This window comes from Antennarius striatus, chromosome 22, assembly GCF_040054535.1.
Source record: "Antennarius striatus isolate MH-2024 chromosome 22, ASM4005453v1, whole genome shotgun sequence".
NCBI lineage: Eukaryota > Metazoa > Chordata > Actinopteri > Lophiiformes > Antennariidae > Antennarius > Antennarius striatus.
Window position 1 is genome coordinate 9,872,501 of NC_090797.1, and position 17,500 is coordinate 9,890,000.

The 17,500-nt window shown below is 38.0% G+C and overlaps 1 protein-coding gene across 1 annotated transcript in view; it reads right to left on the reverse strand.

Annotated features, from left to right (window-relative positions):
* Positions 1 to 1,997: 1,997 nt before the first annotated feature.
* The window catches only part of creb3l2 (cAMP responsive element binding protein 3-like 2), a 25,233-nt gene continuing 9,730 nt past the window's right edge, over positions 1,998 to 17,500 (reverse strand). Inside the window, exons 2-12 of the mRNA XM_068307233.1 lie at positions 11,090 to 11,333; positions 10,283 to 10,485; positions 9,854 to 9,932; positions 9,403 to 9,605; positions 8,912 to 9,058; positions 8,520 to 8,578; positions 8,294 to 8,362; positions 6,659 to 6,758; positions 5,894 to 6,023; positions 5,093 to 5,324; positions 1,998 to 4,185 (exon numbers count right to left, since the gene is read on the reverse strand). Of these exons, the coding sequence (XP_068163334.1) occupies positions 4,110 to 4,185; positions 5,093 to 5,324; positions 5,894 to 6,023; positions 6,659 to 6,758; positions 8,294 to 8,362; positions 8,520 to 8,578; positions 8,912 to 9,058; positions 9,403 to 9,605; positions 9,854 to 9,932; positions 10,283 to 10,485; positions 11,090 to 11,333 (1,542 nt within the window). The 3' untranslated portion in view covers positions 1,998 to 4,109. The remainder of the gene's footprint in view (positions 4,186 to 5,092; positions 5,325 to 5,893; positions 6,024 to 6,658; positions 6,759 to 8,293; positions 8,363 to 8,519; positions 8,579 to 8,911; positions 9,059 to 9,402; positions 9,606 to 9,853; positions 9,933 to 10,282; positions 10,486 to 11,089; positions 11,334 to 17,500) is intronic.

Here is a 17,500-nt window from a genome sequence, read left to right on the forward strand (position 1 = left end):
TTAGCTACGGGTGTATGGAAGTAAATGAGAAACATTCAAAACAGGTAACAGGTGTTGATGGATCCTATCACAGCTGACCACAGATGAGAGTCAGGGTACATCCAGCGCATTGAGACACATGGAGGACAAACAACCACTCACAGACACACACTCACACCTAAAGAGATCATGATCATGATTATATTAAGATCATGATTATACAGAAGAGCAAATAGGTGTTTATCAGATGGGTTGGCAGAACACAATTATGCTATTCACATAATAAGAATGACAGAAAAGCATCATAACCAGTGGTCTAGCATAACGATGCATTACAATAGAAGTATTTTGATATAATTTGCATTTTATGAGTCAAAATATTTTCTTAGTGCCTCATGATTTTGATTCATCATTTAATATATTCCAAATTTAGGACCAATTTGTTGCCGGCAATGCACATTTCTGTCTTCATTTTGCATTTCTTTTCATCTATTTTGTCTTGTCCTGACAGAACCTTTGCAAGAGGGAGCGAGCACGATCAAGAGAAGAAGAATAAAAAGCCTGGGGGCTATCTTTAAATTTCATGACATCAGGCTCACATCAGGACACAAAGACCAAAAAGTATGAAGAAACTTTCTCACCCTGATGAGAGAAATAGTCATCTATAATTAAGAAGTTGTGTTTGAAACTCCTTCAAGCCTGAATCAAAGAGTGGAATAGGGTAGAAGCTCCTTGATCTGTCTCTCTCTTACAAATATTTCATTACACATTTTACAAGATCTGTTCTGATTTTAGCATTGATTTTATGACAAACACGATGCACCTTAAAAGCTGTAATGAAATTCATCAACGCTGTGTTACTATGAGACTGGACTGTTATGAAGCTGTGGAATTGTGAATTATCTCGGGACTGTCAGAGCAATTCGCACTACTTATTATGAGGTGCTGCTGTGGATCTATTTTAGGATCGTTGTCATGATGGAGGAGGGAGAACCTCCTCTACAGGCCAGTGTGTTACCCATCAGAACCTTTCTGTTCTAATAAAGATTGGATCAACCTTGAAGCAACACGGATCTAACAACTACATTTTAAGTGTTATCAAGGAAAGGATTTATTTTTTTCCTTTTTCCTTTTCATTAGTTTGGGTGTAGAATTGTTTTTTTTTCCCCTTCTTATCCGAAATTATCTATTTCCAAAATGTTCTTTCATTTACCACACATATTCAAAATCAATATACTTAGAGAAACATGGTTTTCCCTGGGATGGAGAGTAATGAAACTTTGTAACCTGAAATGTAAGGAGTAACCAAAGGCTTTCAGCTTTTCTGAGACATGAGGAATAATGTTGCATGAAATCAAAATAATCAGGGACATTATGTTCATAAAAGAAATCAGTATTTAACTGAATACACAAATGCATAAATTACAAACCTAATGTTTGAAACCAGCATTAGTGATTCACGGTGTGTTGTATTTCAAAATCCATATTTCCTTTAGACACAGGAAATTAGCCCAATCAGGCAGGACAGCCCAACAGGGAGCAGGCAAGAATCAAAAATCCAATAAGCAGTCAATTCTACACCATACATAAAAGGGAGGAGGAGAAAATACGAAGAAGAGGTTTAATAAAGTTGCTTTTCATTATATGACGCTTCACACGACCTAAAAATTCTCCCTCTTATGCTGGTGGTTCTGAACTTGAAATGAATGAATGACTGAATCTGACAAATGAATATCGTATTACAGCTTTTTTCAGTGAGACACTGAAAGTAAATATGTTTTTTTTCCATATTTGCTAAATGCTACTAGGATGCTAATATGTTTACCACCGTAGTGTAATATAATAGCCTGTTAACATTTGTTAATTGGTACAAAATAGTAGGCATAGCTGATTCTGAGGAGAATACAATTACCGAAATTATGAATTAGCATATCCATAAATAAAACATGTCATAAAACAGTTTTTTTTTCTTCCCTTGATAATGTTGCCTTGAATAAACCACACACAATCACAGAAAGTATGCTTTTACTACGGAAAATACTTTTATTCACTTGAAAGCACAAGGGCAGACAGGGTGGCTTTACACAGGGGAAGCATGGAAATGAAATGTGATGGACAAACAAACTGGCTGCAGGATCAGCTTCGACTAAGAGAAAATTCCCATAAAAATCTGACAACACAAAAATTTGCTGATTTCCTGTAAACTCTCCTTTACTTTGAATGCTCAGTTTTAACAACTTTGGAGTATCAATACCTACAGTACAGATGTATTAATGCATCCTCTAGCCACTGACCTAAAAGCTTGAAATGTAAAAACCTGGATATACAGTATAAACCTCATTCGCTGATCTGGAACCGGTATAAAAGATTCTTTGATAGTTCAATTCATTCTCAGTTTTTAAGTTTCAGGATTTAATTATTTCAATTTTTCACTGATTAAAACACATCAGAACCAAATCTTTACAGCCCGGTGGGGTATTTCACAGAGGAACACATCATTAACTGAGCTCCCATTTTGAAAGAGCATTTTCTCAACAAAACTTGCACACAAAATAACCCGGCAGACAGTCAGGAAATACAAGGAGCTGAAAGCATCTTACATTCACCTTTAAACAACATAACATCTAAACTAGAATGATCCATGGGTTGGTTTACAAACTGCAAATCCCAGACACACATTTAGTCTTCTTTGTTTATTAACAACATTTATATATATAAAAAAATAGTTTTTTGTTTTTTTTTATTTCTGGGAAGAAATTATTTTTGGTATGCTGATAGATCATAGATAGAAACTCTTAGAAGTGACAGTGAAAGTGTTTGAAAGCACTGCAGGATTAAATAAAAAAAGTTAGCAGACCATTAATTCTGTGGTTCAAGCAGATATTTTAAAGAAATATAGTTGGAATTCCTGAAACAACATTACATTTTTTTTCAGCAAGAGTGAGAACAGAAGGTAGACACCAAGTATGAAGTTCACTACCAGTAGATTCACTCAGCTAGCAAAAAGATTGTCAATAAGGGAAACCTCTAAGTTTAATAATAGTTGACATCTCATTTGTTATTTGGTCAGGTTTTAGAACTGCTGGTAAATCTCATTTTAACCCTGGACAGAACCTTGCTGAATTATTTTAAATTAATTTCCGTCTGGGTGTTAACCAGCAAGTCCAGCTAGCTTCATATTTTCTAGTCAGACATGAGTGGTATAAACTTTCTCATCAAACTCTGCAAAAAATAAGTATATATCCCAAAATGTCATATTTCTTTTAAGGAATAACATCATTATGGGATACTTAATATTTATTCTGATGTCCCAACATGTAAAAATATGAACTTTGGGAGAGAAAGGTTTGCTCTTCCCTCTTGAAAAACAGTTCTTTGAGTTGATTTTAAATTTTAAACAGGTTTACAGGTCTGTTTTGATATAAACAATATCAACTGATATCAAAACTACTTATTTCTACACCCTTTTGCAATGTTTTAACTTTTGAACAAATTAGCATTTTAAAACGATTTATATGATTGCAGCTACCACTAGCTGTGCCCTTGATGTTTGAAACATTAAGTCAGATGCAGGAAGTTTGAAAAATGCATATATCAATGAGTACAAGGAAGTAAAAACAAAAAAATATAATATGAACACAAGTATCAAAATTGGGTGTATGCATCACTGGAATGAGACATAAAAACATTTAATATTAAAGAAATATAACTAAAAAAAGTTATCTATAAATACAAAGATTCTCCCTCAGTGTCCTGTAAAAAGCATCATTTGTCATAATTTAATGTCAAGTCCAGTGAAATTATTCACTAGATCTGTTTGACTCGATTCTATTTTATCAGTGTTTCATGCCAGGTCGATTAAGACAACAGATACAACTGTTACGATGACTCATGTAAAAATAATTCAGTGCAACTTTACTTCAGACATTAAGGCAACCAGTGCCCCTTTGTTATTATTTTTATCATTACAGTGTATGTGATTAAGCAGAGATGGCAAGAAACAATCAGCAGTGAGAATTGCTGTATGAGTTTTTCTCCAGGACACCGAACCATACTCCATAGGAGGGGTGTGGGTGGGTTGGGGTCATCGTGGGGTTTAGGTGAGGTGGGGCGGGATGTAGACGTGAACCTCATGACTTCTCGTTGACTGTTCGCTCCAGCTCTATAATTTTACTCCTGCTGTCGTTCGTCCTCTGCTCCAGAGACCTGGAAGACAAAGACCAGATGTGGGTTCAGCTCTGATGGACAAGATGGGTTTCAAACAGCCATTACATTTCTTTTAGCTTCAATGTGAAACTGTATCACACCTGAACTGTTCATACAGCCATCCTAAATATCTAAACTGTGGTGCTCTAGAGGTTTTAGATTATGTTCTTTCATTTATTCATTCATTTTTTTAAGACGACACAAACCCATATATCTGAATATGGGTCATGGGTTTACACAGGAGTAATGCAGAGATGGAGGGGGGACCTACAAGCTCCACACTGACAGGCCCCAGGTGGAACTGAACCAAGGACTTTCTACCTGTGAGGCAACAGCACTACCCACTGCGCTAACATGTTGCTCCTTTTGGTTACATATTGCCATCATTTACCATAAATGTTCCTACACAAATATTTTATGCTCATAAAAATATGCCATCAATTCTTAATGTCAATAAATGTCAAAATATATTCTGCATTTTTTGAGGAAAGTTAAGATTATAAATTTAGTATGCTCGATAATTGTTTTATTTAATTTTAGACTAGTTTATTAATATAAGTCTGAACTCCTTATTTAAATATGAAGTAAAAATAAGAAGTTTATTGATATACAGTCATTTATATTGTCATTATATTGCTGAATCTTATCCTTGGTGTTATGTTTTCTGTCTGGTCCTTCCATGCATCCACAATGGAAAGGCTACAAACAACGGCAGCACCCTGCACAGCATGAACAGACCCCCATTAAAACCAACATCAGTGACATGAAAAGAGGCACTAGGGTGGAGGGAGCTGAAAAAGGAGACAGGCTTCAGTTCCCTGCTCTAATGAAAATTGCCCATTGGCCGCATCAGCTGATTTGTGTGTGTGTGTGTGTGTGTGTGTGTGTGTGTTGTGTGTGTGTTTACCTGTGCATGTCCAGCAGAAGGTTTTTTGATGTCTGCGTGTCGTTGCTTTTATTCCTGAAAGGAGGGTGTGTTTCCGTTCTGGGCTCCACCACCAGTTTCTGTTGCTCTGAGCGACGCCACGCGGCCATGACGACGGCTGGCGTGTCCTCTAATTGGTCGGGATATTCTCCGCCCAGTCCGAGGACATGGGGCTGCTCTTCTTCAAAGGTTGATAACAGATTTCTTGACTTGACTAAAAGGGAATTTAAAGATTTTATAAACTTATTTAATTTATTTGTTATGTGTTTTAAACTATATAGTAAAATTAGAATGTCAGATCTTTTCAGACTGACAACATTGACACCAGTTATAAGAGGGAAAACATGAACTGCTTTTTGCTTCATTGCATCTTATTTTTTGCCTTTTCAAAAACAGTTCAGCCTGGCCGTTTGTGTAGGTGGGCAAAATGGAAAAGGAAACTGAAAAAAACATAAAATTATAACTAAATTATATCTTGTTCCTATTACAAAAGTGTGTAAGTGTATGTGGGAGGTGGTGGAGAGGATGTGGTGAAAGGTCAACTCCTCTTAATCACTCTCTGTGACTGTTACTGCTGTGCTGTAGGTGTAATGAGATTATCAACAATGTTATGATGGACTTGGTTTAAGACCTTCATGAAAATGGAAGCAGCAGGAAATGTTTGTTTGACTTTAGGCTGAACAAAACAGGCATTTACCATGTGTGCGTCTCAACACTTCCATAGTTTTTGATATATATGACTATTTTGATATATGGGTATATTAAACGGAAACCTCAGTTTACCTGTGGTCATGTAGGACTCTTTAACACCCACATGTTCTGAGGCAAGTCCAATTTCATTGATGGTGGAATGCTGAGTGAAACTGCCGGGGTAGAAACTCCCCAAAAACAGAGCAAAACACAACACGACCACCTACAGAAGAAGGACAGAGGGAGAAAGATTTTTGATTTTGTTTTTTAAAATCACGCTTATTTATAAAAGTCAAATTACAAGATAATCATGCTGACACAAAATCCTAAAGAAATTCACGTGAAGAGGATTTTCAATAGTACTGTGCGTTTCCTGAATAAAGAAACATCTAACCATGTAACATTTTTCAAACACTTTAAAAAACAACAACAGACAAAATTAAGAAAAAAAAACCTATCCGTTCTCCACAATCATCTCTTCTACAATCATGTCTTTTACTTTTTTCTTTAGTTTTTTCAATCTTTAAACCTCGTGGTCTGTAAAACCTGGTTCACCACTTCTTGTTTTACTGTTCAAATAAAAGCTGACGCTTTCCAGAAACATGTTGAGAGAGAGAGAAAGAGAGATAGAGAGAAAATAAATTATGAATCAGTGCTAACCCGCTAATTAACGGTGGAAGCAGATGTTTCCGATTCAATATTTTAATCAATGTTTCATCACAACAATCTCTTGTTAGCACACAGCCACACACACACACACACACACACACACACACACACACACACACACACACACACACACACACACACACACACACACACACACACACACACACACACACACACACACCACAGTACCATTAAGCAGGACGATGTCTGGGTTCCTGCTACCCTGCAGGACTTGGGGACTTTTCCTGCCACCACTGCCTGCAGAGACTGCAGCTGCTGTAACAGAGACCTGGGGAGGACGACACAAACACAGTTTAGACACACATATCACACACACACACACACACCTGATTCATGAATGCGCTGCTGCTTTTAAAGACAGATCCAAAACAATCAAATGAGTCAATCTAGTTTTTAACTGCTTTTAGGCTCCCTGTTAGATTCTAAATATAGTACATTTTCTCATATGTAATATTGTGTTGAAATTCATCTTGTGTATTACATAATCATTATTACGAACAGTAACCGAGTGCAGACAACACTGCTACCGGAAGACGACATCGGCCTCTGAACTGAGCCCACACGACTAACACTTGTTTGTATAAATCCTGATTCTGATCAGGAGACACCAGCAAGCAGATTAGAAACGATCTGCAGAAAGAGTGCCCTGATATTTTTGTCTGAACTGTTGTATTAAGACACGGTGGAAGAATGCATTCTCAATGCTTGATATTAATGATTATTACTTCTATAATCATTTCTATCATTTCACATCCAGTTTCATGTAATGTCTCCAACCTCAGCTGCTCTTTAACAGGTGCTTCTGGGTTACTACTGAGGTGCAGTGTGGCATTATGGCTTTCGACAAGAAACATTTAGCTGACATTCTTTTTTATTTGTATTCAATGGAGGATTTGTAATAATTGTACAGCTTTAACTTTTTACTGCATATTCTGCAGCTGCAATCAGCATTTACATATTAACCATCATTAATATGTAAATATGTAAACACCCGAGCACGAACAAATGTACTAGAATTCAGGTCTCTCATTTAAATCAGCAAACTGTGGGTTTGTTCTGCTGTTAGCTTCATTACACACACTCTTCAGGAAGTGTTCACACACACACACACACACACACACACACACACACACACACACACACACACACACACACACACACACACACACACACACAAAACCCAAAATCCACACATACAAAAAAACACAACTTTAAACAGTGAAAAAACAACACACACACACGCATGCACGCACGCACACGCACGCACACACACACACACACACATACACAAACAAACAAACAACCCCCTTTATCCGAGAATAATGAGAGCAAGCAGTGTAGTTGAAGCAGCTTGAGCATCTTACATTAAAATAACCTCATGATTATGCATGAGTGCAAAATTACATCTGTACAAATCTACAGGGAGCTTTTAACTCAGCTTTATTTAAAAATTATAAAGTATAGCCAGTGTTTCCTGAAGCGTCCTCCCTATTCCTTTCTGCTACACAAACAAAGGCCTGTTCAAGATTCAGTCGAGGCAGGAGTTGACAGTGAGAGGATGTGACGGACACTTTCGGGTCTGAATGATCACGTTTTAATTGTCTATTTTTATTAATGATACCATTATTATGGCAACATTGATAAAAACAGTAAAACTGCACACCTTTTATTCCTTTACGCCAAATGATTAATGCCTTTGTCAGTTGGCGTGTGACAGGTGTTTACATAGGTCACAGACTGTTTGAACTGACATTTTCCTGGCGACTCTTTTATTCCTTATGTATTCATTTGAGTGGTTCTTACTTGTTGGTACATTCCAGAGTTTCAACTTTTCTGCGTAGCTCGTTGTTTTCATTGGAGCATGTCTCCACCCTGTGGTCAAAAAGTAGTACTGCAAGGTAAGCTTTTCTTCTCATCTACGTAGTTGATGAATATTTTTCAATTGTTTGTAAATGTCAGTCAAAAAGAAAACATCTGGTCATTTTTTTACTCTATCTGATGTCATGAACAGATAAAGAGGAGGACTTACTTCTTCTCCAGGGTGTCCATGTACTCTTTCTTCTTCCTGCGACTCTCCTGAGCTGAAATCTAAGACACACAGGGAAGTATGTTTACTTCACATTTACTCAAAGAATATTCATTCATTCATTTTATCAATCTGCTTCATCCGCTTGCGCGGGTCGTGGGAAGCTGGAGACTATGTCAGCATGTTTAAGTGCGTGAGGTGGGGGAATGCAAACTCCGCACAGAGCGGGACTCGAACCCTGAACTGCCTTGATGTGCAGCGACAGTGCTACCCACAGTGCCGCCGTGCCGCCCCTCAAAGAATATTTTGACATTTAATTTATATTAGAAACACACTACATAACTTAACAATAAAGTTACTTCTCTGTACTGGTCTGGTACATCAGGCATGTATACCTTATTTTTGATCTTCCTGCGGATCTTCTTCAGCGCCTTCTCCTCAGCCTTGGTGAGGGGCAGTTTGGTTGGAACTGGGTAACCTTCGGCCACCAGCGTACGACGCTCCTCCTCAGTAAGCATCAACGGGCCAGAACCCTGCAGTTTCTACACAAACACGGAGACAAGTAGATGATCATGACTCATATGATGATGCCAGTAATCAAACATGATGAATTAAAGTAAGATCTACCTAGTGGAAGCCAGTAGATGAATATAAAAATACCATTTTATATGAACAGAAATGGACAACTTATATTTGAACGAGACAGAAAAATATAAAATATTGGAGTCTCAGGTTGTCAGATAATTAACATTAAAGATACCAAATGTAACTTACAATATTCATGTGAGTCTCGTTCTTAACCACAGCTGTCTTTAACATTGTGTGATGAAATGTGAGACGTGGTGATGAAGAAGCAAATTCAAACAGTTTGTTGGTTACTACTAACATGGGGAGCAGTGAGCAGTGGGGAGTTGGACAAGCAGGAAGAGGCACGAGGCGACACTTTTAGGCTGGCCTGGGATGGAGGGGGGCTGCTCGGGGAGGTGGGGCAGGACAGGCCTGGCGGAGCGTGGACGGGGCTCTGGCTGCCTTCAGAGTCACTGCCGTGGGAACTGGGCGGAGTGGGAGGCATCTGCAGGGACTCCAGTCCTGAAACATGATGGCTGATTGATTAGCTCCAGTCAATAAACAGAAACATTTCACAGAGGCAGTTATTTGTCTTTTGGACATGGGGGACTACCTTATTTTTATTTAATGTTTGAGAAAGCGGAAAATCTAGGAGCAACTTTTTCTATTTTTCACTCATGACTTGACAAAAGAAATCCTGCAGGGGTCACTGCAGCATCAGTCACTGACATGAAAAAGGAAGTAGGCCAAGGAAAAGTTAAAATGCACACCTTTGGGTGAAAGATTGAGAAACTGGTCAACTTCATGAGGCTCCAGTTTAATCTGGGGGATTATAATCTCCTCCTTTATCTGGTAACAGAAAGGATGAAAAATGATCAGACAAATCCACACGATCAGCTGTCTTCAAATGACAAAAAATATAAGAGAAATCTCACAAATCAGTGACACTTATTACATTAAACTCAGCCCTAAAATGAATTCCTCAAATATTATTTCAAGTTTTGGTGAAATGATCTTAAAATCTGAGCTAATAAACGACAGTTGTCATAAGGTTTTCCATCTTAATGACATGAGGATCACAATCAACATTGGATGTCTGATGATAATCAATAATCAAATAATAATCAAAGCAATACAAACTACTTACAAATATGTCAGAGATTTTACATATTTCATCTTACACGGAGTTCCGTTTTCACCTTGTTGCCTTTGACCTGGTTCTGACTGCTGACTGAAGGCTGAGCTGGGGGGGTAGAAGGAGCAGGAACCGCCACAGGGGCCTCGGGTGCTTGGGGCCCTGAGGCCAGTGTGAGGGAGAGGGTGGGGAGAAGGGCAGGAGCCTCACACAGCAGGCTGTCAATGTCATCGTTCTGCTCCATGGGCCACTCCCCGTCGGACTCCGCTGAAGAGGAGGAAACACGAATACTGTTGGTGATTTAAAACAACTTTTGGAACATCTGGCGCCTCAGAAAACATCTGAACATTTGATAAAACTGCAACATCAGGAATGGTCCTGAGGGATAAAGATAGGGCTGTCAAATACAATAGAATATTGAATACTAACCACAGTTAGAAGGCTCCACTGGCTACTGATTATTGCTTGTTTGTTGATTTGTAGTTTTTCTGTTTAATTATTTTTTTGTGTTTTGTCTCAATTTTATCTAGTTAATGAAAACATAAAAATATATAGAGAGAGGGGATAACACTAAATCCGTCCTATATTGTATCTAGTTAATGATGTTCACTAACTAGATACAATATAGTTAACTACTTATTCTATATGTGCATGAATTTTTCCTATTAGCGTTTCATGTGCAAAAGGAAAAAATGTGATTTGCATTCAGGTTTTTAGCTCAATTTAAAGTGGAGTTCTTCAGCTCCTTTCACAAAGCTTGTTCAAGACATTATTGTGCCTCATCCTTTTGTGTGAATATTAAGAATGTGTATGGTTGGACTTGTTGGTGCTCCATTTCTCAGCCAGCGGAGAAGCGAAAGCAGCAGCTCACCTGCTTCGCTGCCTTGCTCTCCAGTCAGGTGCGACAGCGGCGACTGCGGACGGCTGTCGCCACAGAGCGAGTAGCTGTGCTCGGCTGTGATGTGAGGGGGGAGAGGGGAAGAAGGGGACAGGTCGCTACCGTCCTCCATCTCCATGTCCTCCATGCCGCCTCTAACTCCAGACAAGAAGGGGTCACTAAGCAGCTGGCCCAGCAAAGCATCCTGGGAGAGATCATCCAGAAGCTCGGAGAAATGCTGCAGACAGGAAAAAGAAAACACTTTAAATATCTTCAATAGAAGCATGAAATGTAATGAAGGAGGAGGAGAGGAGGAAGACAGATAATTATATGAAGCCTCACTGCTCCTCTTGGAGCCTGTCTGTAATTAGAGGCTGATTCTTTCTTTGTTGCGCTCTCTCCTTTAAGTTTGTCTTCTGCGCTCTCATGGGTAAAACTCCAGAAGCCAATTAGAAACTTGTAAAATCTTCTTTCACTGAAGTCAATCTTGGCAGAAAATCTACTTCTCTTTCTATCTTTTTCTCTTTTATTTTTCTCTTTCTCTGACAGTGTGATTCTCAGTGTGGTGATACACTTACCAAACAGAACTTAACCAACAAGCTCTCCTCCCTCTCCTGCCCTCTAAAACTTTAAATCCTCTCTTTCATGCCCCATTGCCCTTCCTCCATGTCTTCCTCCTCCTCCTGATCTTCCAGGACATTCCTGCTGCTGCATTCTTCACTCCCCCTCTCAGTCTTTTTCTCTAATCGCTCAACAAGGTGTTCAGATCTTCTCCCATGTGCAGGTGTTGAGACTAACATGAGCAGCAGTCAAAGCAAAGCCCAGTTGATGTTGATTTTCTGATTACATAGATCTCCTCTTAAACATTTTTTTTACCCTTAGCAGAGACTGCCAGTTACTGCTGCAGCATTTTCCAAATAATTTCCACCAAAATATACAGAATCCACCCTGAGGCTAAATTTTGATACTTTGTGCAAATGAGTGCAATACAAATGAAGTCAATTTAGTTGTTGAGTGTTATTAAAATAATTTAGACATCCATCATTCCTTTGGTTGCTCACCTGACAGGTGCAGTATTTACTTTAGGTATAATGATGTTGAACATTGCATTAAACTCATCTTCATTTATTACATTCTACTTAGGTTTGTCTTGTTGGTTGTCATGTGGTAAATACAAAAATTGACGTCATTATTGACGTCAACAACAATCGAATATGTTTCTCCGCACAAATTGTTTCACGTTTACCTCACAATTAAAATGTGAAAATGTTAACACACGTTTCTGTTTTTCCATTCCTGCCCTAGTTTTTCCATTCCTGCCCTTAATCGTTGCATATTTCTGATGCAACTTCAGCTCAAACAGTTCTGTTGCCAGGCAGAAAATGCTGCATTCATCCAAATACTTTCCGTCCATGAGAACTTGTCTGGGCTCGGCCAATGAGAATGAAATGAACAATTTAAATGAAACACGCATGGGACTGAGACGCTCTGGGCTGTTGATTCAGTAAGGCCTACGGTCACTTCCACAGTTCACACACAAACTGAAGATAGAATGATAGAAAACACAGAAATGACTGGATGAATAGATAGATGAATTGAAATCAAGGTAGAGAAAAGGACGAAAAGATGAGGCTGGACGGTCAACCACCACAAATGTGGATTTAATTACAATTTTAAAAAATCTCTTTCTTTCTCTCTCTCTCTGATACATGAGGAATTATTAAAGATAGGTCTTAAAAGGAAAAAACACTAACACAAGAATAAATCAAGCGAAGAAAATTGCTAAAGAAACACCTGAGACACCTCCCGATACAAGTAGCTCTGAGAACAAAAATGACAACAGTCTGAAAGAGGTCCTAACAGAAAAATATGATATGCAAAAGATTTAAAAATTCCTGCAAGACACAAAAGGTTCGAGACCAAAAGTAGAAAAAAAACTTTTATGACCTCAACATGTGTCTGGATAGTGTCAGCTTTTATATGAAAAGTAAAACAAGAAGTGGTGAACCAGTTTTTACAGACCAAGAGTTTTATAGATTGAAAAAACTAAGGAAAAAAGTAAAAGACATGATTGTAGAAGAGATGATCATGGAGAAAGGATAATTGTTCATTTTTTTCTTAACTTTGTCTTTTTTTTTTGATAAATGTTAAAAGGTTAGATGCTTCTTTGTTCAGCAAACGCACAGTACTATTAAAGATTCAATTTACGTGAACCTCTTTTGGATTTTGTCTCAACGTGATTACTTTATAATTTGACTTTTATGAATAAACATGATGTTAAACATCAAAATTCTCTCTCTCCCTCTCTCTCTCTCTCTCTCTCTCTCTCTCTCTCTCTCTCCCAGTATCAGCCGTCTGTGTGTGTGATGCAAACACTAACGACATACAGTATTGTTAATCTATTTGAGGAAAAGACAAATATTTACAAGTTTATTCACATATGGCTCCATTTTCATTTTTTAACACCCACTACGTAGGAGGAGAGAGGATGATGCGTGAATGGATTACGTTTGTCATGTCTAATTGCTCAAAATATTTCATTTAAGGAACATAACTCCAGGGGAGCTTCATGTTGTTTTCAAATATCATGTTGTAATTTTGTGTTCTTTCATGATAACATAAAGAATACAATCATGAAATACAAATAAAGGCCTGTGTGCCACAGCTACATGTCCATCATCACTTCAGTTAAAGGCTTTTGTATTTCCTCTAAGAACTACTAATGCTGGTGGATCCTGAGTATTGTTTGAATAAGTGTCAGTGTGAACAAGCTAGGATACTGATGAATGCTCACATGGCTGTATATCCGCATCGGCTGCATGAATGTGTGCATGCTGAAAGTCATTGTATAATATGAAAATATTTACAGAAGTTTACATTAAAGGCAAATACAGAAAGTCGTTTACTTTGCCTCGCTCCACCATGTGTAGGATATCACCTCTTCTAATTTGAAGTGCCCACAATGACATGAGTCATATCCTGTGATGATATTTATTATCTATACAATTTTTTTCTGTGCTGCAATTTTCCAGTAGAATGTTTTAATAAAACATAAATATTTATTCAGATTTGAAGAAAAACTTTTTCTTCAAACTAAAAAGTCAAACTCATAGTTTGTCTCATCCCATTTAACCAGAAGCTAAATATCTTTATTACTTATAGTTGAGAATTTGTTTTCTTGCTGTGTTGGAAAAAAACCACAATGATTTCTATATTGTATTGTACATGCAATAAAGAATAAATATTTTGATTCCAATATCATAGTTTTACAATATATAAATTATGTTGAAGACAGTCTGCTCTATTCATATAAACTATTGCTTTACTTGTGACATCACCTATTTTGACATTTTTCACATAATCTAATAATAAATATTGAATTTAAGATTTCTTCTCACAGATGAAAAGTGATGGTATCAGAAAATTATTGTGTGGATGGAATAGTTTAACTGCATACCTACTTCAGTAAAAGATATTTTCTGACTTCTAATCCAGTCTAAATTTTTTGAGACTACTCTTTTCTATCCATGGCTCAGTCCTTTCTCTAAATATTTAAATATGAGTGGTCAAAATGCAACCACACCAAAGACACAGAGCAACAATTTACAGCTGAAGCTCTGTGTTATTTTCAGCATGTGTTGTTGTGGTTGTGTGACATGATTGTTTGAAAGGAAAAATGTGATGCAGGGCAGTAGGATGGGCATCAGGATCGGTCATTGGTTGGGTGTAACCCATTACATTTAACAGAGACTTCTTTGTCTTTGTGGCCTGACAGAGAGGTGTTATTTAAGGCCAACTGTAACTCTACACTTTCCAGCTGGGAAACAAAACCTCGCGAGCTGAAGCCTGAATGAGAGAAGTGGTATTTTCGACTGGAAATAGGGGGCACAAATCAGCGCTGTAGGTCAGCTACTGTGATGGTAACAAAGAGGCTTTCTCATATTTTTCTGAATAACATGCCTAAAACACAGTTCAAAGCGGACACAGAGTATCAGTGAAAGTACAGACTAATCTTTTAACAAACTCACAGTGAAGTCCTGGCCCAGATATGGAAATGCACTGCGGTTATCGCTCAGGTTTGGATAAAATATTAATGATATAACCTTTGTCATCCAATGAGAGAACATCAGAAGTTATACTATACTTAAAAAAATGCTGACAAGCACTAAAAACTACAACATAAAAGCATGTTGAGAGGAAAAACAAACTTGGTTGTGAGGAAAAAGCATTAGCAGACTTGCAAGCAGGGAATGATGGTATTGGGTAAGATGGATAAAACAAGGCCAGAAATCTGTAATGCAATACACCTGAACTAAATGCCAGAATACTAACATGTAGTAATTTCCCCGGTGTACACTATCTTTAATCAGCATATTCAACACAGGCAAGTTTCAATCAATTTTTGACGGCGGATACAGTATATAATAACATTGTGTCATCTACATATACAGTAGATGCCAAGCTGTAGAAAAGTACTGTCATAAAAGATCAACAAAGAGCACCTTTAGTGGAAATACTGTGGATACATTTTGATCAGAACCACAAATTTAACATCATGAAGAGATCACCAAATGATACATCTTTGTAAGACTCCTTGTATGATCCGTGGATCATAAATATCCTGTATTTGCAAAGATTCATCAATGAGTTTACATTAGATAATTTTTGTTTGGTCATTAACAAATGATAATTATACTTTCCCCCCAAAAATAGTCACCAGGTAAGCAGTGATTTGCTAATAACAGCCTGGACAGCTGTACTGGTCACTAATCAACGGCTAAATTGGTACGAGTGGAGATGGATGGAAGGAATGTCCCCCCAGGTCTGTAATTCTCCTTTAAAGTAGGATATGTGTGTCTACTTTAACCCCTAACAACCAGACATTTAAACTGGTAACACGAGAAGAGGTTTGATGATGTAAGACCTTCCTCCCCTGAAAAGCACAACCAGATGTAAGCAATCTGACAGAAAAAAAAGCTTGACAGCAGAAGACATCCCAGTAGCTGTGTGTGTGCATCAGTGTTTTCTTCTGTCTGTCTGCAAGCACAAACATACAAACTGCTTTGTGTTTTATACCAAACAGTGAAAACCCAGCCTTGTTCGGGAAAACCCGCCCGAGATAAGTATCTAAATTTCAAAGAGTTCCCGAAACAGACGAGAAGCGAAAACAAAACATAAGAACACTTTTATGTAGGTCCAAACTTTTGTTGCGCTTGCAAAAGAAAGAAATAAAATTTAAACGACAGGTCTATATTTAAGACTATTCAAGTGTATTTCCATAAAAAAATTAGATCTACAGAAATTTTTTTGATGCTACCCATATCATGTAAGACTTTGGATTGGGCTTTAATTTATTAAATGGAATTTGGCAGAGGTAGAGTTTATGCTCTACTAAGTGCCATTCCATACTAGTTTATACAAGAGCATTCACTCTTCCACCATTACCATGCTTGGCTCAGAGCTTTACTCATAGGTTCTTTGGCAGAGAAGAGGAAGATACTGTTCTTTCTCCCCGGTCAAAGACAACCATGCAACTGCTTTCTTAGCTTCTTCCCAGATTCTGGGAAGAAGCTGGTGAAATTCCCAAATTCTTCATGTGTGGTTTGGTGAAATTCCAAAAAAACATGAAGATAAAAAGAGAATAATATCAAAATACTTGTGCCTCAGTTACTACAGTTAGGCTGCTTTACGACGCAAGCTTATTGGCTGAAGGTGGTGTATCCCTCTGCTACCACTAAGAAGAATATCTGCTGGAATCCTAACAATGGGTGTAAGCTGCTGAAACATTCATATGCAGGTGTAAAAACTCTATCTGCAGAGATGCAGGGATTCCTTCCTCAATGCAATCTCCTGCTATATCCTTGTGAGACTGACTTCAATGCCAAGATGAGAAGTACATGTGAGAAGCACGCCTATTTCAAGACATCTCATAATCTTATCTCACAGCAAGTTAACCCTTTCATCAATTGATCCTTTGTCTGTAGTGTCTCCTATCGTAAAATAACTAAAATAACCAACTAAAATAACTTGAATGCCCAGACTATGTGATCAAATGCAACACGTCCTCCACCATCTATTTTTAAACACCACTGCGATAATCCCTCCAGTAACACTTAAAATTTGTCAAAACAGCCCTGAGAATTGAAACGTTGTCCTTACTCAGGCGATGTTGTGCTGTGTCAGCATAAGAAGACAAATCACAAGCATTGGAGACCTTCTGTTATTGGGATCTTATCTGCAGGAGCCCAGCAGTAAGGCCTCATGTCTGGACGGCACTGGATTCTAACAGGGTCTTACAGCATCTGGCTGCTTGCGTCAATATTTACATCATTCGTTCCATTGTGTAAGTTCTCCCCTGAAGTCTGATGAAGACGACCTCGCCTTACAAAAATGTCCTTGTACCAA